The sequence below is a fragment of the Numida meleagris genome, chromosome 3 (assembly GCF_002078875.1).
Source record: "Numida meleagris isolate 19003 breed g44 Domestic line chromosome 3, NumMel1.0, whole genome shotgun sequence".
NCBI lineage: Eukaryota > Metazoa > Chordata > Aves > Galliformes > Numididae > Numida > Numida meleagris.
In genome coordinates this window covers 47,588,198-47,611,240 of record NC_034411.1, presented here as the reverse complement: position 1 = coordinate 47,611,240, position 23,043 = coordinate 47,588,198, and the positions used below count along the sequence as shown (strand labels likewise).

At 42.7% G+C, this 23,043-nt stretch overlaps 1 protein-coding gene and 1 long non-coding RNA gene across 3 annotated transcripts in view; one reads left to right on the top strand and one right to left on the bottom strand.

Moving 5' to 3' along the window:
• SASH1 (SAM and SH3 domain containing 1) overlaps nt 1–10,574 on the bottom strand; it is a 540,276-nt gene extending 529,702 nt beyond the window's left edge. Inside the window, exons 1-3 of one of the 2 annotated variants that reach the window (XM_021389413.1) lie at nt 10,451–10,574; nt 9,918–10,109; nt 9,057–9,471 (exon numbers count right to left, since the gene is read on the bottom strand). In XM_021389413.1, the coding sequence (XP_021245088.1) occupies nt 9,057–9,471; nt 9,918–9,937 (435 nt within the window). In that variant the 5' untranslated portion in view covers nt 9,938–10,109; nt 10,451–10,574. Of the gene's footprint in view, nt 1–9,056; nt 10,110–10,450 lie in introns of those variants that run through there. The other variant, XM_021389414.1, reaches the window with a different exon arrangement.
• On the top strand, nt 10,968–16,822 carry LOC110395263. Its single transcript, XR_002436270.1, has 3 exons — nt 10,968–11,119; nt 12,610–12,753; nt 16,348–16,822. It is a non-coding gene; the product is annotated as an uncharacterized LOC110395263 (long non-coding RNA).

Here is a 23,043-nt window from a genome sequence, read left to right as displayed (position 1 = left end):
TTTCACAAGAACAGTCACATATCCCACTAATTTTATGGTTTTGTTGCTCTTTTTTACACAGTTTAATAAAAAACATTAAAAATTTTGTTACTTTATATATTTTAACAATATAATATATTCAATGAGGGCTGCTCCAAAAGTAATGCCTCCTATTTTATGATGTTGACTCACAATGTCACAGGAGGATGTCGATGGTATGACAGTAGAGGTTGAACCTTCCCACCAATATTCTATTACATTTTGTTGCCGTGTGACAGTTGGCAGCAGAGGGGAAGTCTGACATGTAAGTGTGGTTGAAACAAAGGTATGAAACTGAATTCCTCCATGTGGAAAAAAATTGTACTCACTGACATTCATCGATGCTTGCTGAACATTGTTGGAAACCAAGCAGTGGATGTGAGCATCATGAGGCGGGAGGTGGTGTGTTTCAGCAGTGACAACAGCAACAGTGGGTCACCTCTACTGGCACAGATAGTTAGGTGTGCAGCATGCAGGCTCATATTCATTGCTGGTGAGAATGCACAAATAAGGGTGGTGACTATGTTGAAAAAGAGTATTTTGTAGCTGAGAATTTGCTCTATCAAATGGTGTTATTGTGCTCTTCGTATCTGTTGTCATTTCCATGGAAATAATTAGGAGGCATTACTTTCAGAGCAACCCTCATAGATATGGCCTCTAGACAATTCCTCTTCACTCAGCGTGGCCCAGGCAAGCCAAAAAGTTGGATACCCATGATTTAGGGGAAAACCTTAACTATGAGGTACACAAAAGAGTAGAAGTGCATTTGTATAAAATTTCTCAATGCAGTACAACACAAGCAGTTATTAGTAGAATAGAGTTAAACAAAATTGGAAGAGGAACATTTTGGCAGCCACTTAATCAGACAGGAATTAAGAGGTGCAGTAGTTAAGTGAGGTAATCATAACTGCATGATAAGCATTCAAAAACTATGCCAACAATTTTTTCAACATTTTTTTTGTGTTAAACTCATAACTTTTGGTGAGATTTTTTTAGCGATATATTCTGTCTTGCTTCAAACAGATCAAGTCGGTCTCATAACTATTTTCTAAAGCTGTAACACTACTCCTTTTCCAAGATCCCCGAGAATTCTCCCAAGTGGGAGAAAGGCTTTTTTCTCATCAGAGAATGGGGGAGACAAAGGGAGGATCCGAATTACTGCAGAAGAGTGAGGTAGAATAAACTCATGCAGAGCTTGGGATGGGATAGATAACTGATACAGGTCTTGGCACGAGATGGGATCAACTCAGAAGGATGGAGCATTGTGTCAGGCTGTATAAAGAGGTATCACTGCCTCAGTTTTTTTCTGTCCACTAAAACAGATCATTGGTAACACTCGTCGGCTTTATTGAGTCAATCTACACTGGGGTGAAAAAGGTTAGGGAGACTTAGGCAAGGGAGGTACATTCTTGGGTTGGAGACACATTGCTCTTAAGGAAGAAGATAGTGTGCCCTGAGGCAGATTTAGAGGAGATGATTTACCACAAGTCAGGCAGCGGCTAGCTCTGGGACAGTCTGAGGGTACAAGGCAGCCAGGCTGGGAGATGTGGAGCCCAAAGGACGTGAGCATGATAGTGCAGAAGAGTTACTCCTGGCAAATATCTCTATTCAAAAACCACAGTCACTGATGCAGAATTGTCGCCCACTTCTAGACTTTTATTTTTTGTTGCTCTATGGAGTTTTCATTTATTGAGATCATGGCCACTTAGCCAACCCTGGGAAAAAAACTGCATAAGCGGTTCTTTATCCTGGATGGAAAGACAACATATTTTTCAGGCTTTTTAATTTTTTCCTGAAACACAACAAAATTATGACATGTTTTGAGGCACAGACATCAAAACAGGACTTAATTTCTCCATAATGTTCCTACTGATGTCATATGCAGCGCGATAAGACCACATCCCTACCTTGAGGATGTGGGTGCTCACAACAAATGTAGTTCTTCTTGAGAAAAAAAAAAAACAACTTGTAGAAGACTTACATTTGTGTGTAGTTACAAGTTTTATTGATATACACCACTTATTCCTGATTTATAGTTATTGACAGGACAATTGTAAATAATTGTTTACTTGATTGCAGCCAAAATCCATGAATGTGAATTTCAGATATTATTTACCAAACATTTATTCCTGTGCAAAACTGTCAGATCTATATTTAGAAGTCAGCCTTGCTGCTGTTGAAGCTGCTAATGGTGATATTTAAAGCTCTGAAATGTTTTGGTTTCTTTTTGTGTGCTACTGCTATATTTTTTTGCTGTCATCTCCTGTTGTACAGTTCTCACCCATCACAACAATTACAGCTGGTACGGGCAGGCTTGTTAGCTGATTTAAACTTTAACACTTCAAGCCAAACTCGGCATCAGATGAAATCCTTGGCAAAACCCCTACTGACTTCACTGGGAATGAAACCAAGTGGAGGAGCAAGACTCTGTCAAGAGGCATGTATCACCACAGTTCACATGCTGCTGAGCTCCTGAGAACGAGTACAAGACATTATTTGAAGGCAGTTACAGTTGTGTTTCATTTGACAAACCACTTCTCTTCTATTTTGCAAAATATTCAGAGACGTTTGTTACTCTCTGCAAGGAGCAAAGCTAGCAGACTTGATGACTTGGTGCAGACAGTTGTGGGCCAGCCCGGCTGCAGCCTGGTAGCGCTGGGGAAGATCCAGCAATTCTGTACTTCCTGCTGCAGAGCTGCTCCCAAAATAACGCGGCACTGCTAAACATAGCGCCGCATGTATTTTTAAGAAATGACAATTCCCGCAGCGTGTACAAGCAACCACGTTTGTCAAGATAAGCACATCAACATGAGATGTCATGTTAAGCTAGACAAAGAGATTGAACTAGATAGCTTTGTCTAACGCAGAGCAAAGTGTCTCATTCAAACTGACAAAGGAAGAAATGTGGAAGTTCCACCTACCAACGCAGTCTGTCCTGCCCTGCTCTGGGAGAATCTCAGGACAGGAAGTGACCTCCTGTAACTGATGCAATAAATTCTCTGCTAACCTGCACTAACATTATTCCTGTCACTTCAGACCACACTACTGCATTTTACACAGGTTCTATAGTACCTGTGGGTATGCTTCTGATCATACATATGGATTTATATACCTTAGTGGGTAAGGACTGTTTGTAACAACATATGCATACAAGGTATAATTAACAGGCAAAATTAACAGCATAACTAACTGTCATTATATCCAAGCTACTGTTTATTTCATTACGGTGTTTCTTACACATAGGGGAGTTCACATTTAATGTTAAAGCAGTGGTCAAACACCCTGCAGTAGTCGGTCCCTGACGAAAACTTTTCATATGACTTTAGCAAAACTCTTCAACTTTCCTTCAGTGAAGAAAATTCATCAATCTAAAATGAGGGACACAGCTGCCCTATATATAACGGCATACGTGGTATTGCGGTATTGGCTATAAACAGAACTACAAGAACTAAAAACATGGTTCACGAGATTACTTTGTGAGATTTTTTTTTCCTTTGGCATTCCATAAACGTGGTTGTGTAACAGCATGGACTCAGCCACCCTACATATGGAGGAGACAGAAGCTCTGGGGGCGGGGGCATCAACAAAAATCTTTTTCTTAAAAAGTGTTTTCTCCTCAGAAAGGCTCACAATCACCAAGCTTAGATAAAACAAGACAATTATACGGATATACAGGAGTGAAATGTGGGGTTTGACTTTTGACCCAGTGGTGGTGCCCCTGTTGATGTGCAGCGCTCACACACGCATGCACACCAGCAGGCATTCCTCTTTCGCCAAGGAACATTAGTTTAGCTTCTCCTTCAAGAATAAAGCCATATGGAGGCTGGCTGAAGTTATTGCTGGTTGCAGGGGAAGGCAGCTCTTCCACTGAGCTCAGGACCACCATCTCCCCTTCTCCCCTCTGCAGCCCACACCCCAGCTTGACCTGTGAAAATACACTGGAGAGCTGAACATGCTATAAAAGGAGAGAAAATTATGCAAAGCTGATACTGGTTTCTCTCGGGACTCCACCTTTAATACACCCTAATGGGATCTTCCTCCCCTCAAAACCGAAACATAATGAAAGCCAGGAAAATTCACATTCAACATTTTCAGAGGAGATTGAATACACGTTAAAATATTCAGGAACAATTCAAATGCAAATACAGCAGAGTGCTGTGTTATTCATATTCTGCAACAATTTGCCTTAATGCTCTGTTAGGGAGAAGACCTTTTCCAGTTTGTTTTTTGTGAGTTTAATGAATCAGGACTTTGAAACAACTGCCCAATATATGAGGTGCTATATTTTCTTTAAAAAAGCCCACAGTGATATGAAATCAAAGGCAAATTCATTGCTTTCTAATATAAAATACCTTTTCACTTCCTGAATATTGCCTGTAGCTTTGCTAATTTATTGCCATGAAAATATTGTTACTACTTAATGCACTAGTACTTTTGTCAATAGGCAGCTTTCCCCAAGGCATATTTGAGAACGCTCTGCTAATCAGGGTTGATGCAGTTATTTCAAAGCAGCCAGGTCTTTAGAAAAAGGTTCATGTTTAATTCCAGTACGGGTGAGCACTGCCATTTCTTCAAAGCACAATATTTTTAATTCACTGAATTCATTTCTGTAGCTATCTAAATCACAAACTAAATTATCCAGCCACAGACTCAGTTTGAATCAGCACGTTACAAAGCAGTACTGCTGGCATCTTCACTTCTTAGCATATAACTTACGTGAGATATTCCTCATTTTGTAATGGCAAGGATTAAACGAAGATTTAATCAGAAACACAAATCTGTGCTATACCATCAGCATGGAACTTGAAAAATTTTTAGTTGAGCTTTTAACGAGATATCTCACTTGGATCTGACTTCTTACTTTTCTACATCTGCTTTAGCTCGAGATTATGACCTCAAATGCAGCTGAATTTCCAGCGCGTTTTCCAAGCGTGCTGATAATCACAAACAGCACAGTGAGTGACAATGAAGTCACATACCCATGCGCACGTCGCACCACAGTTTTATTCTCTCTAATAAATATGGAAATCTACATCAGTATAACTTTATTGAAGGTAAGCAAATCATTTTAATTGGCGTGGGACCTTTTAATGAATGTATATTTTCAGTCATTTTTAATATATTTGCAATTCTCTGCAGATTAAAATTGAATAAAATTCTTCAAGAACGGGTCAGGCCATTTATTTCAATTAGAAATAGTAATGAAATTCCAGTAAACTATTAAATGTCACTTAATCTGTATTCAAGACAAATAGAATACTTAATTTCTCTTGACATGTTCCACAACGAGGTATCCTCCTTGTCTTAATATTGACTAAATTGGCGCTCCTCCTCTTTTCAAACACCACAGTGACATTTAGTGACATTATTCCTGCTCGAAACCAGCACAGACACAATCTGTTTTGCAGCCAGCCCACTAAGGTAAGAAGTGTGCATGGGGATGAAGACTCTAATGCCTTTGTTCCAGCTGGTTCAGGTCAGTGCTGAGCTCTCCTTTGTTCAGCTTAATGGGAGACTTGAGGGTTTGCTTTTTTTGTTTTCCTTCTGCCATCAGACCCATCCACAAAATGTCTACATGCCAAAAGAACACTTAACAGTATTCCTACACCAGGCATAATTAATTTCCTAATTAAAGACAGAATTACAACACCCAAGGAGAAGATGTTTTTGGATGACACAGATGTTTCATTTGACTTGGGGTGGTACCGTGGGTTCTTGTGTGAAGGGCATCACAGCCCATCACTTCCACACAACATTACTTACATTCATGAAGCTTCTAAGCTGATCAGAGACAGCAGGCTTGAAACTCAAACAGAAGGCTTGGAGTATTAAGGAACATTACCAACCTCGAACAAAAATCCAGCCTCAGTAGAGTTCATCTCTGTAGCAACTCTATTCCTCAGTTTGTATTTGCAAAATATAGAAGACTCAATTTGAGGAAGTGAGGTCTTGTTATAATTCTCATGGAAATAATCAAGATGGCTTGTGATCATTCTCCGTGTCTGAAGTCACCCACACACATGGCTTGAATTCAAAGTCTGCACGTCTTTACGAGATTTATATTAAGCTGCGCTAAGTAGGTGTTACTCATTTCTTCTGGGTGTGATCAAGCTAAGTCAAACTAAAGTTTACCTTGCCAATGCTTTTCTATCCCTCACACTTTGTGGTTTTCATCTGAAAATACAGCAACAGCACTGAAAGGACAGCAAAAGGATGCTTTCAGCATCTCAGCATCCACACCTAAAACTCCTTTTTGATCTTTTGACGAGTGTGTGAAAGGTTTCAAACAAGACAGAGGATCAGCAGCACTTCCAGTTCTCAGGGACATTTTCAAATAAAACTCCAAAACTGTCTGAGAACTACATAACCGAACGCAGTGAGCATTCTTCAGGAAACAAGTAAAATGCATCTACGTATATATGCAACCATTAACATACATATACACGTAAGCTTGCACCTTTTTGTTATGTTCCAGTCATAAATATCAGAAGTCTGTATGTCCATATAAGCCACAAGAGAAGGGAGAAGGTGAGTTAACAGCTCAGTGGCACAAATGTAAATCAATGTTCAGAAGTTCTACATCTGGTGCTCTACTCCACAATATCCACATGACCATCTGTAGACAGATGCATCTTTTAACAAATATATACAAAGAATTTGAGCTATACCTCAAGATGATTCTTTAATTCTATGCGGAGGAGAATCCACTTTCTTTTGGCATGTAGAACTCTGTACAGTGCATATTCTATATAAAAATATATAATACAGGTTGATGAAATTATAGCCACAATTTTCTAAAGGATTTTTTTAGAAAAATACATGGTTACAATACAGTGCTTTCCCAAATGAAAGAATAAAATATTTCATTTTTCTTGTTCTGCACATGAATAATGCACAGTGACATGATCTTTTGGTATTCCCTTTAAGCCGTTTTCAAGATGGATTGCTACAGTGGGTGGCATTCACAATACACACATGTTGAGCAACACACATTCAGATCTTGCCAGCTTTATCATTTCTTACAACATGCTACAATGTGAAGTGATTCACACCAAGAAGATGGAGAAAGTTTTTCTATTACTGCAAAAAAATGATGTTATGTGCATTTACCATCCAAAACAAATATATTGACATTGCAAGATGAACTAAAACAAGGAAATTAAGCTTAGTTTCTCCTTCTACTATAAAATGCTGCATTTAGGTTTAAAAAGCATTTTAGCATTAAAGCTCAGTGACAATTTCTGTGTAAGATGAGCTTGCCCTGACAGTTAACCTGCACTACTATCAAAGCCATCAAATTAAAATAAGGTGAGCTAAAGAAGAAAGCAATGCCTAAGACTTTAATTTCCTTGATGTCATACACTGGCATCTGAGGAATTTTATAATTCCTATAGAGAAGATAGAAAGTAGTGAAGACAGGTAGAGGATCCCCCTGGTAAGAAGGAATTGGTGACTGCGAGCACACAGAGTTGAAGAAGAGAAGCATAGTTCTGAAGGTGAGTGATGAGCTGCGGCTTCATTAATAAGCAAAAACTTTTACAGAAGTTTGTTCACGTAAGACGGGTAATGGTAATTTCAGACGGATGTCAGTTCAAACAAGTAGCACTTCAAAGGGGAAAAAAAAATCTCTTTGAAATGACACAGGAAGTTTCGGAAGATGCTGTACTTAGACTTGACATATGTGTTCAAGAATGTTTTTATTAGATTTGACCATTGTCCTGTCAGATTTGATACACTGTTTCTGACAATGTCATCAGCCAGGTGTTTCAAGAAAAGATGAACACAAATATCTAAAACCAGTTGGCTTTGCAGCACTTGAGAAGTGACCATCGGCCCTCTATCACCAAGCACATAAAAAATACAAGTCCTGAGAGCTTTATTATGCTGTAAGTCTTATTATGTGCACTTCCACATTGTTAACCAAGTCGAATTTTACTTATTATTCTCACATCCAGGTCCCCTGCTGCTGGTATTAATTCTCAATTTTAATTCCTCACAATCGTAATCATTTCTAGAAACCCGGACCTGCAGATCTCACCATCACCTTCCTTCCATACCTTCTATTCTGAGGTTAAAAGTACCCACAATTTCAAGGTCAACCAAAAAGGGTCAGACTTCATATCATCAAAGAAAACGCAGGCAGCTTGGGTCACCAAACAATTTGCTGAAGCACTTCATTCTGAACTCTGAAGCAAACATACATTATAATACCTTGTTTTATTTCACAAATCACTTTCTCGTTCATCACATTGTCTGTTTAATTCTATAGCTGTATTTATTATGCACATTATATTTTCAGCAGGAAATCTACAAAAACTTCAAACCAAACAAATTCTACCTTCCAGACCACAGTTTTATTCTGCTTTAAACTTTTCAAATGTAAGAATTAGATGAATACTGCGGTTTCATCAAACTGGGGCGTAGTCTTCTGAGACCTTCACTTTTCTACCTTCCAGCAGAACATGTCCTAGACATAGACCAACTTGCACCCGGAGCAGCTGACAAATGGTTTTGACATTCAGCAGTCACTACCCCCCTTCAGTTAATAAATGCAGGACGAGGAGTAGTTCCACTGGCCACGCTACCGCTTCCTTCAAGAGCCACTTTGCCAACAGGAACTGACACTAAAGCACTACCTTTATCAAAACATAGGAGAAATGATCACTCATCAACACAATGGAAAACTTTCAGAGGGAAAAACCAAAAACATCCAGAAGCTCATCCTGTCAATCCCTGTCTCCATGCTCCAGACCAGACTGGACATAAAGAACTGGCAAATAAGAATAATAAATAAGAGGCGAACCCGAAACACGGCATGGCGCAGCACACGGGCCCAGCTGAAGTGGTGGATGCGGAGGATCTCACCCGCCGTGGCCCTGCTCCTCTCCACCTAAGTTTGGCACTAGGTTTGGACCGTGCTTTGCCCCGAAAACACCCTGACCCCGATGTGTGACAGCCCGCACCCTGGTGCCACACTGGCGGGGACGCCCAGCGTAGCAGGCCTCCAGCCGCCACCACCGCCCCTCAACGCCCCTTACCTTGTTGGAGTAGGGGGGCTTGCTCAGGTTGATGCCGTCACGGACCAGCTTGTCCCGGATCATGATCTTCAGCTTCAGCCTGGGGTAGACCACCGGGCCCCCGCGGCCAGGCCGGTGCCGGGGGGCCGCCCCGTCCTGCCCCGGTGGGCGGCGGGATCCCTTGGCGGGGGGCGCGGGCGGCGGCTCCAGCGTGAAGTAGAGCCCCGCCGCCCGCTCGTCCGCCTCCCGCAGCCGCCGCACGGCCTCGTGGATCCGGCGGCGGTGCTGGGGCACGGCCACGCCGATGGCATCCAGGTCCGGGTCGCCGATCTGTTTGCAGACCTCCAGGTCGTCGTAGCCATTGTCGACAAAGGACTCGGCGTACTGGGGGAGCTGCAGGGTTTTCAGCCACTCGTACACTATGTTGGTGCACATGCTGCCTCCAAAAGAAGGACGAGTGCAACTTTCAGCACCGAAGCCAGCCTCCCCCTCGCCTCTCCTCACGGAAGGAAATAAAAACACGAAACCAGAAACTGCGATGCGAGTCAAGGGACTCAGAATTAAGGTCAAGAAATCAACATCCACCAGGGCAAAAAAATAATTCTTAAAGCAGATCGGCAGGGGCACCGCAAGCACCGCTGAGCGAAACCCTCGCGCTTATTCCTCCTCCTCGCCTCCTGCCACCCAGTACCGCCGCAGCTTTCCTGCCACCGGAGACGGGCGGCTCGGGCTAGGAAGAAGCCAAGTGCAAGGGTGCATCCCCTAAATCCCAAGTCGCTGCCGCACCACATCCACCCACTTCCATTGGAAGTAATTCGCAGCCGCTGTCTTTTCTCCCCCTCTTCTTCTCGGTGTTAGTTTCTGTTCCCGCTCCCGTCTCACCTTCCTGCGCTCGGCCGCATGCCGGACCCGGTTACCGGTGCCGCTGCCTCGCCGCACGCTCGCGCCGGGGGGGAACCCCGCGTCGGATCGCGCACCCTCCCCCGCAGCGCAGAGGTGCCGGCTGCGCTGCCCTCCGCTCCCGGCTCTCTCCTGTCAGCACACGGCGGCTGTCGCTTCCCTTTCGAACGGGTCCTTTCGGATTAGGAAGAAAAAGAAAGGGAAAATAAAAGATAAAGAGGAATCCTTCTCACTTTTCCGAGTTACTTTCCCGCTGCCCTCCATGCCCGGGATGCCGGGGATTGGCGCTCCGCCCGCAGCCTGCCCCCAGCCCCGCTCCGGGCGCTGCCCTGCTCCGGCCCCCCAGGCGGGGCGCGCACAACTTTCCCCGCTCCCCTCATCGGTGGCCGCGGGGCCGTGCTGGCGCTGCGGGCATCCTCCGGCGGCGGCGGCTCGGGGCTGCTCGCGGCAGGTCGCTGCCCGCCCCCTCCTCCCGCACGGCGGCGGAGCTCCCCCCGCTCCCCGTCCTCCCGTACCCCTCGGGCGCCCACCGCGCCGCCAGCCGCTTTCCTCCGGCTCCTCCCGGTGCTCCTGTGCGGTGCCGCCCCGCTGCCAGCCCCTGCCCCGCGCTCTCCCCGCCGCCCTTCCAACTTTCCCGCTGCCGCCGGCGGGTGCCTGTCACACTGCTCCCTCGACACAGGCACAGCCCTCGGGGGCGGCCGTACCGGGGTCGGGGCCGGGGCCAGGACCGGGGCAGGGCGGGGGCTGCCCGCGCTCCGCACGCTCGCTCGCCGCCCGGCTCGCCGCGTACCCCCCCCCGGAGCCAGAGGCTGGATGGGCGCCGGGGCGGCTGCGGGACTGCACGGCCGGCAGCGGCACCGATACCCGTCGCGGCCGAAGGCGGAGAGCGGAGCGTTTGGCGCGGGCTCTGCGAGGAGCCGCGGGAGGCGCTGGCCCCGCTCTCCCGACCCGGGGCTGCCCGCGGCCGGCGGAGGCGCCGCACGGCCCCGCCGCGCTCCGCCCGCAATGCCGGGCTCGCAGCGCCCCCGCCAGGCCGCCGAGGGAAGTGCGACCTCCCGCCCTCTCCTGGCCCAGCGCCCCTGGCCAGCCCCGGGCGAGGCTCAGTGCCGCCGCCAGGTGAAGTTAGGACAGGCCGCGAGCTGTCGTCTTACGCAACCGGAGATCCTGCAGCCCTAACATAAAGGGTAGAGAGGGATACAGGGGGCGTGCGGCTGGCCCTCCCTGTCCTGGCCCTGTCAGACCGTGCCCATGACACTGACATGTGCAGGGACCACGGCGGCCTGCAGGGAGCTGGAGGCCAGCCGTGACGGCACCCATCCTGCCTCCCCACAGCACAGGTGCCACAGGGACACACACACTGTTGTCGTCTGGGAAGCTTTATTTGTTACATATTTCCTGGAGGACCTGTACAGCGTGTGGAGCCACACTTGTGCTCTGGAGTTCATAGCAGCTCAACACAGGTTTATTTAGCAGAGTAGCATTTTCAGGCAAAGCATTACACTGCATGGTGTTTTGAGAAAGTTAGCTACTTACAAGTGGGTAAAATGTAGCCTGTAGGTATAAAGTGTATGGATTCATGCTTTTGTATGCTAAAAGACAAGAAAGAGAGGAACAGCATTTTATTCCTTTTAAAATCTCCTTCCATAAGTCTTCTCGTTCAGTATCTTATTTTCTTTCCAGGCAGCACAGTATTTCAAACCCTCTTCTCAGCCCAGACCTGAAGATTGAAGCAGCAATTATCTTCTTTTCACAGACCCTGCCAAACTGACAGGGGTAGAGAAGCTAGCAGGGAGGTTCTGAGGACAGGAGCTGGAGCTGATGGTAGATAGGAAAACTGACTGCTACAGCTCCTATTTGTTGGGCTTATTGACAGCACATACTGAATTATATCACTTTTGCATGGATTTTAGAAGGGTTTTGGAAGGCATTTAAAGTATTGCAAATGTTGTGTTTCATCTTTGACTTGGTAAACTGCGTGCTTCCATCTGTAACAAGGTCCTGAGCTCCTCTCAGAGCCTATGTACACCTGCAGGGCTGGAGAGATCAGCCCCAGGTTACAGCATTATCAGGCTGTCTCTGGTTGTGTTGGCATTGACTTTCATTTCACAAAATGAATTCCCCTCATAGCAAATGCAGCAGAGCTTCAGGTGACCTTGAAAAAAAAAAAAAAGTTATGTCCGATCAGAGGTCCAGGGAACAAAAAAACAGTCCTCCTTATATCAGTCCCTGGGAACACTTTGGGTCAAGTTTTCATGAAGACTGACATGAAGTTTTGTTGGCTCATTACAAGGGACGTTTGTCCCCCAAGGACTGGCAGTGGGGCCAGTGCTGTATAGCATCTTGGTTGATGCCCCCAGTGGCAAGGGGGAGGGCATCCTCAGCAAATTCCCAGGTGGCACCAAGCATTGAACTACAGTGTCGATCCAGCTGAAACTTAAGACTGTGCTGACTAATTTCAAGGCCCCACCTGCCATTTGTATCATATATATAGAAGTATTAAAATCAATAGGGTAGTAACACATTTAATGATATTTGTTATAATATTTGCAGATTAATTGCAGTTGTGGATGTAAATGCTGTATTCTAGCTTACACGTAGCTTTCAGTTTATCTCTGCAGTATGCTATTTATATCTGTGCTATACACATACTAATCAATATGTTTATGTATTACAGGATGGGAGAAGCTTTCCCTCAATACACAGGGTTTCCTGACATACACTGGAATTAGGTTGTGCCTAACCAAAGCGCTGAAGCACAAGCAGTTTCTAAATAAAAGGAGCACAGACTACTAGTAGAAGTGAGATAAAGCAAGCACAGGTAAACCTGCCTTAAAGTTCCAGGATAAACAGCAGGAAGGAGCTAGCACTGCACATCCTGGCTTCCTTCATTAGGTGTCATACCCGACTCTCACCATGCAAATGCTCTTCCTCTTCTCTGGGCTATGAAATGGTCTGTGTTGTCTGCCTTCCAATGGATGAAATGAGAGAGGATGAACCTCCCAGAGAAAATATCATCCGCGTTGTCTTAGGAGAGATGCTCAGCAAGTCTTATTTTCTTATCTGCTATGAGGAGGTGAGAACAGAGCACTCCTCCCACTTCTCATACTTTACCATTCAAATAAAGGCCTCTGCTTTCTGAGCAAAGTTAATCAAGCCACAGTCTGACTGGAATTTATTAGAATTGTGTGGGCCGTGGAATATATGACACCATGATTTTAACTTCTGTAGTGCTCCATGTGACTGGATCGTCTCCAACATTTCCAAACTCAGTCTTAACTTTGTTTTTCAAATTGAGCAGATAGTAAACGTGGGGACATATATTACAAGTTGTTCTGAAGTGTATGCTATTAAAATATATACTAACAGATGACATTAGCAGATAATAATATTGGGTGGATTTCTCAAAGTCATGGTTACCCATTTTCTAGGCCATGAGATCTTCTATATAGTAATTTTGCTTGAAGGCCACAAAGGTGATGAGGGGGTCTGGAGCATCTCCTGTATGAGGAAGGGCTGAGAGACCTGGGGCTGTTTGGTCTGGAGAAGACTGAGGGGGAATCTTATCAATGCTTATAAATATCTAATGTGTGGGAGTCAAGTGGATGGGGCTATGCTCTTTTCAGCGGTGCTCAGGGACAGAACAAGGGGCAATAGGCACAAACTGGAACATAAGAAGTTCCGTAGGAACCATGAGGAAAAACTTCTTTGCTGTGAGTGTGACAGAGCGCTGGAACAAGCTGCCCAAATTGGTTTTGGAGTCTCCTTCTCTGGAGATACTCAAAACCTGCCTGGGCACTTTCTTTTGTAACCTACTGTAGGGAACCTGCTTTAGCAGGGAGTTGGACTAGGTGATCTCCAGAGGTCCCTTCCAACCCCTAGAATTCTGTGATTCTGTGAAATGAGAATGTAGTTGAATGTTAACACACAGCTATCTACAAATATATTCAGAAATCCTTAGATGTATTTATTTTTTCAGTATCTTTATCAACACTTACTCAATTTTTGACACATCAAAGAAGCAGTATGGGCCTTTGCTGTGGATAGCTAAGTACTTCTTATTGTTTTGAACTGCAGACTGATGTACTTGATGGTTGAAACAAAGCTAGACACAAACACAGATATTTTGTAGAATAACACCCATACAGATGAATTGGAGGAAGAGTCTGAAATGAATAAAATTTAGTTAAGATATTTGTGAAGTTGTTCATCTACAAAAGAAAGCTCAGATTCATGTACAGCACAAGGGAATAGCACGATTGTGTTGCAATGAATAATGCATTGAGCGCGAGCTAATACTTCTGTAATTTTCTAAAACAACCGAAGCAAATTCTCAAATACTTTTCTAAGGTTTCCACTAGAACAGAAAGTGAATAATTCACTAAAATGAATGGAACTAACTGCTCATATACAAAGGTAAATATTTGCAGAATTGGGCTATTAGTTAAGGTAAATAGAGCTCTTTATACTTCTGTGTGAAATGTTGCAATTAATTGATGGTAGTTGGAGTACGCTGGCAAAAAGGCCAGAGGATTGTGAGGGTGAAAGTTTGGAAATATTCTGTGTCTTTGTTTAAAGTATTAATCTTGAAGAACATATTGCAACAAAACTCAGCATTCAAAGGAAGAATTGCACGTGCAAACTCTGCAAAGAAATAAGCTTATGTAAAAATGTTAAAAATTGAAAAATTAGTATATCTCATGTCAGCTCTCATGAACTGTACTAACTAATGAATAGTACTGACTGTTAAGTTTTCTGAAGATTAAATTGTCCTCATTAAAAAAAACTGAAAAGTCAAGTGACCATTATTTTTAGTACCTTTTTGAGGAAGGATGGAACTTTAGGATTAGAAGAGACGCCTGGAAGTCATACCCTGCTGAGAGCAGAGCTAGCTTCAAAGTCTGATCAGGTTGCAGATGGGTTTGCCCGTCTGACTTCTGAAAATCTGCAGGGACAGAGATTCCCCAGTCTCACTCTGGGCAGCTTCTTCCAGCACTGACCCACTCTTACCAGGAAGAATTTTGTCGTTCTGTCTGGTCAAAGCAACTGTGACCTTTGTCTCATGTCCTTTCGCTGAGCACATCTAAGACGGGCTTGGCTCTACCTTCTCTATAGCTTTCCCCTTAGGTACTGAAAGTCTGCAGTTTGGTTCCCTTTGCCCTCTCATGTCTAGACTAAGCTAGCTCTTCCTCTCCTGTATTTTGTCAGTAGACAAGCATTTGAAAAGATGCTGTTTGTGAAGTATGAAGATGTATCTAAGCAAAAGCTATATCGCAGAGGAAACAAATAGAAAAAGGAGACTGATGAAAACATTGCAATGAGGAATTTTGTATGAAATCTAAATGTAAAAATTGTATTGTTCACAGAAACAAATGTATCAGTACTTCATCTAAACTAAGCAATGTTTTAATTTTAAAGGAATCTTTAAATATACCTTCTGTCTCTAATATACTCATGATATCCATGTTTGTAATAATTTAATGCTCACTGAGTCTACCCAACTGGAAAAAAGAGAAGCTTCCTGAATGAAGCATTCCTTTATTTCAGTCATGAAAAGAAAATTATTTTATGTTTGAAATCGCATTTGAAACCAAGTAACTCCTTTGTTTACTGATGTGCTCTTGTCTCCTCTCCCATAAAGATATGAAGGCATTAATTTAAGATCAGGACTATGATAACTAGATCACTTTCTGAATGCAATAGAGAAGCAAATTTAATAGGGTTGGGAATAAATATCTAAACCAAGGCTGTTGTTTTCCTCAGACCAAGTTCTGTAACCAGAATTAAATCTAAATATTTAGCTTCTTTTTTCTCTTTCTCCCACGGAGCATCCCATCCTCTGGTAACATGTTTTTTGTATGCCACTTTCAACAAAGAGTTAAAACCAGTCTGCGCAAATAAGAGCTTCCTGACCTTTCATGGCAAAGTCTCTAAAACAACAAAAATGACTTTATCTCTAGAAATATATTGTGACTGCAATTTTTGCTGTTTTCATGATGAAGTGGTTCACTACAATAATTCAGAGTGAGTTTACAAACTTTCAGTAGTGGCCAATGTTCATGGCTGCTGGCCTTGAGGTGGGAAACAAGGCTGATGTGAATTTTACATTTACCTAAAATGTTTTACTCCACGGTGGATGGTGTTTAAATTAAATACTTATTGCAAGTGAATGAAGAAAGAAATGCTACATTATTATGGATAGTAGTGTTCCTACTACTGTTTATGTTGTGGCAGTCCCTGGAAATATCATCTGAACACCAGCACAGTAGATAAAAACGTAATGAATATAAACATCCTCACAACTTGCAATATAGCACTTCCACGTGACACTGCCATGGAATCACAATGAGCAAAAAGCTGAAAGCTTTGATTTCTTGGATATTTACCGTGAGCTTCTGTCTCCTTTTCTCTACAGATTTTTGCATACTTCATCAAGAAGAGCTTCTTCGTCAAGAAGAGCTCCTTCATCAGATGCTTGTGCAAACCATGAAACAGTGATTTTTGTGCAGCTTTCAAGTTGTTTGCTTGTTTTTGTTCTGTTTTTCCAATGAGAAATTGAATTCAGAGCATACAGTTACTCTAATAAAATTGAACTCACAGTCAGCAGTTATGTGTCTTACACAAAGTCATTCTGAGAATCCGCAAACATCAGGCACCAGCTTTCCAGGACACAAAAGCATTCTGTGGAGAAAAAAAAGGGTTGAATAACATGAACAGAAATGGATCCATCATTTTCAACTAGCCTGTACAGTTTGCCTTAAAAATTGATGCACAGCTGTAATTACTGTGGCGCAGGAAATGTATTTCAGGGAGGGAGGAAACCTTCCACCCTTTGGAAATCATCCTCTTGGTTCACGAAGTTCCTCCAGTGCCCTAGGGCCACAATGCAGTATTCGGACCCCAGGGGAAATTAGGAAAAACACTGTACTGTTTAGTTCAGAACAGCTGAGTTTAACATGTGACTGGGGAGCAGTCACCCATTCATTTTACACTGCTCTCAGAAAAGCTGCTGTCTGACAGCCAGTTCCTAGTTTCTCCCATGTTTGCTTTTACTGCCCCTCTTCAGAGGTATGCAGGCAAAATCTCAGGTTTGTAAGGTATTTAGGAGAAGGTGGATAAAAAATCACGAGTCTTTTAGAATTACTCAAAGCTACAACTCTTTAAGTACATAAGTGTGAAAAGTGTGTTCCTAAATTCCATTCACTTCTGTGCATAGCTGATGGTAGAGACTGGCTATTTTCATTACCTGCTGACATATGCTCAGTTCCTTTGACCGTATGCTCTTTCTCTGCCTGCTCCATTCATCCATCCTTCTTCCAAGTCTAGTATCCCTAGCAATTTCCTGCAGCTCTATCTGCTTCATGGACTATGTCTTCCGTCATCTCCTATTTCTACACTTCCTCTACTTTTCCTTTGTGACTTCTCTGCTGAATGGTTTTTTGTTAACACTCTTCAGCTACAGTTATTTTCTCCTTTCCTCACTATGCCCAATTCTTGTTCCTGCCCCCCTCCAACAGAAACAGTCGAGCTGGAAAATTTCCTTGCAGTGTTTACCCTATTCTTACGCTGACTTGTTTAGGCACCTGCTACCTAGACTGCTTATTGAACTAGGACTTCTCATCTGGTTCAGTGTAGCCATTGCTATATGTGATCTTGCTGAAGGGTGGAAGCACTGTTCCATCTTTCCCTTTTTATCTCAGGCTCAGCTGCTGTAGATGGCATCAACACACAAAGCTTCCTGAATAGCACTTGAGATGCAAGACATGAAAGCTGGAGACGCGAGACATGAAAGCTGGAGCCACGCGAGGTAGAAGTTATCAAGAGTAAAGCAGAATGTACTTACTCTGTTTCTTGAGGCTTATTCAAAGTAAAGTACCTCATGTAGGAAGAAGTCAAGATTGTTATCTAGGTGCCTATCAGGTAAAAGTCCCTGGAGCCAAGCAGTGCTGCAGTTGCAGTCACAGCTTCTCCACTTACAGGCCTGAGCCCAACACATCAGCAGGACCTCTGGGAACCAGACACACGAGGAGGACAAGGAGGATGAGGAGGAACCTTTGGATGTCAAAGGGTACAAGATGAGCTGAGTAAGTTAGATCCTCTGAGGTGCCTCAGGAATTGGCTCCTTTGAATGAAGGAGCCCTGATAGTGCTGAGGTTCTGAAGAGGCTCCACCTGGGAACCAGAAAGCTCCTGCTGTGTCAGTTCAAAACAAAAATGGTAAAAAAAAAGTGTTTGGATTTATGCAAAAGCTCCTCGTCAAATAATCAATGTTTGAAAGAATCAAACATTTCCCTGAATTCCCCTCAGACAGTCGCATTCTGGATGAGTAATGAGAAATTAATCATCCTGTCAGAGTAAACGCTGTGAGACCTTTTAGTCATGCTCACCCCTTCCTCCGTAATAGATTTTTGTCATTCTTTCAGCTAAGTCTCCCTGAAGGCAGCCCCGCATCCCAGTTCCCGCCTTTGATGGGGCCTCTCTTCCAGCTGAGCCCCCTCCCCAGCCCCCTGGCTTGTCAGACATCCATCAGGCGTTGCAGGGGCCCAGCCCACCATGCCCAGCACACCTCGGCTGCCTGCACCCCACAGCACTGTGCTTTTGCTCTGCGAAATCAGGCTGATCCTCGTCTTCCTGCAGCTGATACCCTGCAGCCTCCTGACAGAAGCAGCTGAAGTTGGTGCATCTATGGGGGAGCTTAGTTGTTTAGCTATGTAAATACAAGACTAGCAGAATATTACAAGATCAGGGAATTAACAAACAAATCTTGTGTTCTCACAATCATGAATTCATTTACATCAGGCATATTTCTGCTACAGTTGATCTAACAGTCTAATTAAACATATATAAAAAAAAAAGGAAGAAGCAGTATGTGCTTACTGTCCTTCTGAACAATTTTTCCTTGTTTATAAAGAATCATGCCAGCTAAAAGAACCCTGAGTTTTTTTCAGTTTTTCTGATACAAAATCAGGATGAAGAGTTTTATCTCCAAGGAACACATCCAATGTTGTATCTTTGATGTACTACATTTTAGTTTGTTTTTGCATGAACAGTAGCTCAACGGAATTGTAATCTATGCATTATTGTTTCTTCATTTCTCTATATCACACATGTAGTATCCACACACTTAAAAACACTTCAATTTGAGTGAATTCGCATCCATCTTTCATTATCAGCTTATTTGGAAATGAATTTGGGAAGACTGCTGAGGGGCATAGACCCTAGTTGCCTTAGTTGCAAGACAGATCTGAAAGCTTAACAGGTTAACCCCTGCACCTTTGATGGGGTAACACAGGAGAAAGAAGAGTTATAAAGGAAACAACTTTTGAATTCCAAAAATACAATATGGGCAGAGTGCTGCTACTTGTTAACCTTGGGAGTGTTGGTAGGGGGACAGAAGAAATATTTTTCCTTTCCAATCTTCTGTAAGCTTTCATATTGCACTCACTTCAGTGGAGCTAGCACACTGGAAGTGGACTGTTATATTTGTATGTAAATTCATTCTTGAAAAGGGCTGCATATGTGAGATGATCCGTGCTGTGACACAAACTCTGGCATTCATACATATTTCAGAAATGGCCTCACTGGCATCGCATTGGCATTTGTCAACATCTTCTTTTTTATCACCATGTCAAGTCAGAAGATGCGGTTTTAAGAATATGGCTCTGCCTTCAAAGCATCAGACAAAGGCTGTGTCTCAGCTGGGTGGACCAAGGATATTTCTGAGCTCGCAGGTATCCAGGTGCCTTCTTCAAAATATCATTCTCCTAATGATATTTTTTCTTCTCTACAGATAATATAAAAAAACTACCTCTTTCTAGTGAAGCTTATCAATAAATCAATGAGGCAATCTGTAGTTCAGCTTTCCATTGGCAGCTGTATAAACTACAATCCCAGACATCCCCCGTCTCTCTATAATAAAAGTTCACTTTTCTTGTGGCAATAAAAATCAAACCAAAAAAACTTGCATTGCCTCTAATGTGTGCAAAATGTTCCAGTGCCATCGCAGGACTCATGGCGTTATGAGCTTTTACCAAAATCCCATCTCACTCAAATGAGTTCTTTTATTTTGAAACAAAGATGTTGTCTTCTATGTAATGCTTTTAGTCAGACTTTTTAATCTCATAATGACCCTATTTAATAGATGTTTTCTACCCTGCCCACTGATATGATGAACTATGCACTATCTGCTGTAATAGTAGATCTTTGGAAATGGCGTTTTATTGAAGTCAAACGAGAGCAAGATAGATGCTGAAGATCAACTTTTGTGAACCAGGGAAGAAACACAAAGGGGAGGGCCCTATCCATGATAAGGAAAACTGTACGTCTCTGTGGTCTGCTTGGAAATTCAACCTTAACACACATGAATGTAATTTTTTTTACAAATAATGAATTTTATGAATACTTTTGATGAAATTTTGAAGGTGGTGTTTGCAATGCTAGTGCATAAACTTTGGCTACGTTAGAAGCCGTCACTGAACTTCTAGAAGAGACCGATTAGAACCCTATCTTGCTCCTGACTGCGGTGTAAAACACTGATGGGTATTTATAGATGCCAGGCTGAAGAAGTTAGGAGCTTCAGATCTCTAAAGAGTAATGATGGAATGGTCTTCATTTTTCCTCTATCCAAAGTATAAATAGAAAACAGCGTCTGTTCCACTGGAAATCAAAGGCCGTTCTTTTAATATTGGTTGATGTGACATATGCTCCAATATGCTCTTCAGTTCCCCTGCTAAAACATTGCAGCAGTTATCAGTGAAATACTTGTTTTTCTGAAGTGCTAATTCTGATCACAGCTTAAAAAGAGTTTATTCTGTTAAAATATCACAACTGCTTGTGAGACATGGAATTTTTTTGTTTTATATTCCAAAATAACAATAAAGAATAACTTACCACTTCATTTACTTACCTTCTCTTCAAGGAGTGATATCTGAAAACTTGGGGAATTGTACCTGTATTGGAAATATTCCCTCAGAGATGGCAGCAGTATAAGCAGTACCTGTCTACTTGCATTTAGTTTAATTGTATTAAAAGATGGCTATAGCCAGGTCTTATTACAAAAAATAAATAAATCTACAAACAAAACAGCAAACAAAGAAACAAAAAACAACAGTACATTGAATGGGAATATTACTCCTAGAAAGAACAGAAAGTGAGAAGACTTGCAGCAATCCTTGAGAGCAGTGCAGTATAAAAATGATAATAATGAGTACAAACTTGCAATGGCAATATTATTTTTATTCTTTCTTATTCCCTTTAGAAACAACGACAAATATATCTACCGATTAATATTCAGCTATGCTAATGGATCAAAGGAGGTGACTGAGATGTGTAGCATTCTGAAAATCACGGAAATGAATTGATATAAGCATTAGAAATTTGATTGTATTTTGCTTCCAATGATTTTTCTTCCTCCATCAAAAGTTCTATTTTTCCAGTTCTTAAAGTGGGAATCTAGCAGTTCACTTAATTTCTTTTCCTCGTTAATTTGCAAAACTTGCTTTGGCAAACAAAGCTGCCTGGCCCAATGTCGTCAGCAAATTATCTCAAGTACATCTTGAGCAGTTCTGCATATTTCAGCACAAGTTTTCTTTGACTTATGCAGATCAATCTGCAAGAAGAGACTCCTTCTGAGAGTTGTTCTTCAACAGGCACTTAAATATCTCTTGAAATAGAGATAGATTTTTAGCCTCAGAGAAGTTTCTTTCAAAATGGTGCTAGAGGATTGTTACTGAGAGCAGGAAGTGGGGGAGGTAAAGTACGCCTGGGAAATGTTACTGCACGTCACTACTCTGGAATATTTTGAGAAGGATTTGCTCGCTCACTTGAGCAGATCTTTTTCTCCAAGTATTCCAGAGATAATACTGTTTGCAAATACTTTCACATCAAATATTTTTCTCTGTTTAGCCATTTTTTCAACATAGTCACACAGCTACATATAGCATTACTGGGGAACACAGATGATTGTTATTTGTGGTTTTAACAAGTTGAAGAATAATTACAGAAGAGATTTAAATCATTCTTGAGTGAACTCCATAATATTCTTCACTTCTGTAGCAACCAATATGTTTTCAATCCCGAATATTCTGAAATCATGAATAGTATCTGATGTTTGAGGGCACTTAATTTCATTTTCATGACAGATGGCTGTTTTAGTGGAGGGGTAGCTGAGAGTGGATAGTGAGTTATTGTTGTTGCTGTGGTGGGGTTTTTTTTGAGGGGGGGGGGGGTTAGAAAGACAGTTGGGATTTTCACGTAATCGCTTACTTAGCAAAACTAGAGTTTTAGGTAAAGTATGCTTTATCCAGAATCCACTGGGATCCAGTTCATCATCATATCTACTGTGGGCTTTCAAGAAATATGACACATCTGCTAGCACCTGCTAGCTGAATTCCTCCTACCTCACCTGAACATGGTTAATTTTATCAGAGTCGTTGCCACCCTGCCCAAACTGGAAGAAGAGACACAAGACCTAGGATATATGATTAGTTTAATTTGGTATGCTGTGTCTGTTTGGACTTCATATGCTCTTTTCTGCTTTCAAATGGCAAGAGGATTGGATAGATACACTGATGGTGGGCTGCCACCATAGTCAGTGTACCTCAGACTCAGCATGGACACTTCACCTTCCTCTTCTCCAGAAAACTGAGTTAAATACCAAGTAATCAGAAGAGTTTGTCAGCACAATGGTAGCATATCCAGAGATATAAAGACACTTAAGAAACAGATAAATTGAACTTTAGTGTCCTATTGTTATATTCATTAGGAAAACTTAGTGATTGTTTCTGCACTTCATTGACCCTTTTTTGAATGCCAGATTAAACACTCAGAAATCCAAAAAAGCTGCAGGAGTGGAGCGCTATGGACACTTGATCCTGCCTATTGCCATGGAAGGCTACACAAAGCCAAGGCTTCACCCCTCTTCAGCTCTACTTCTCTGTGGGTCCTCAGCATCAGCATGGGGCTTTTCCTATGTAGCTGTTTCTGGGAAAGTACAGAAACGGATATTACTGCTCCCCTGCCTTCCTGCTACCACAGACAGCCCAGAAGCCCTCTGAGAAGCAAGGACTTGTCATGCCTTCATTCATCAGCAATGGCAAGGAAATCCTGATTGC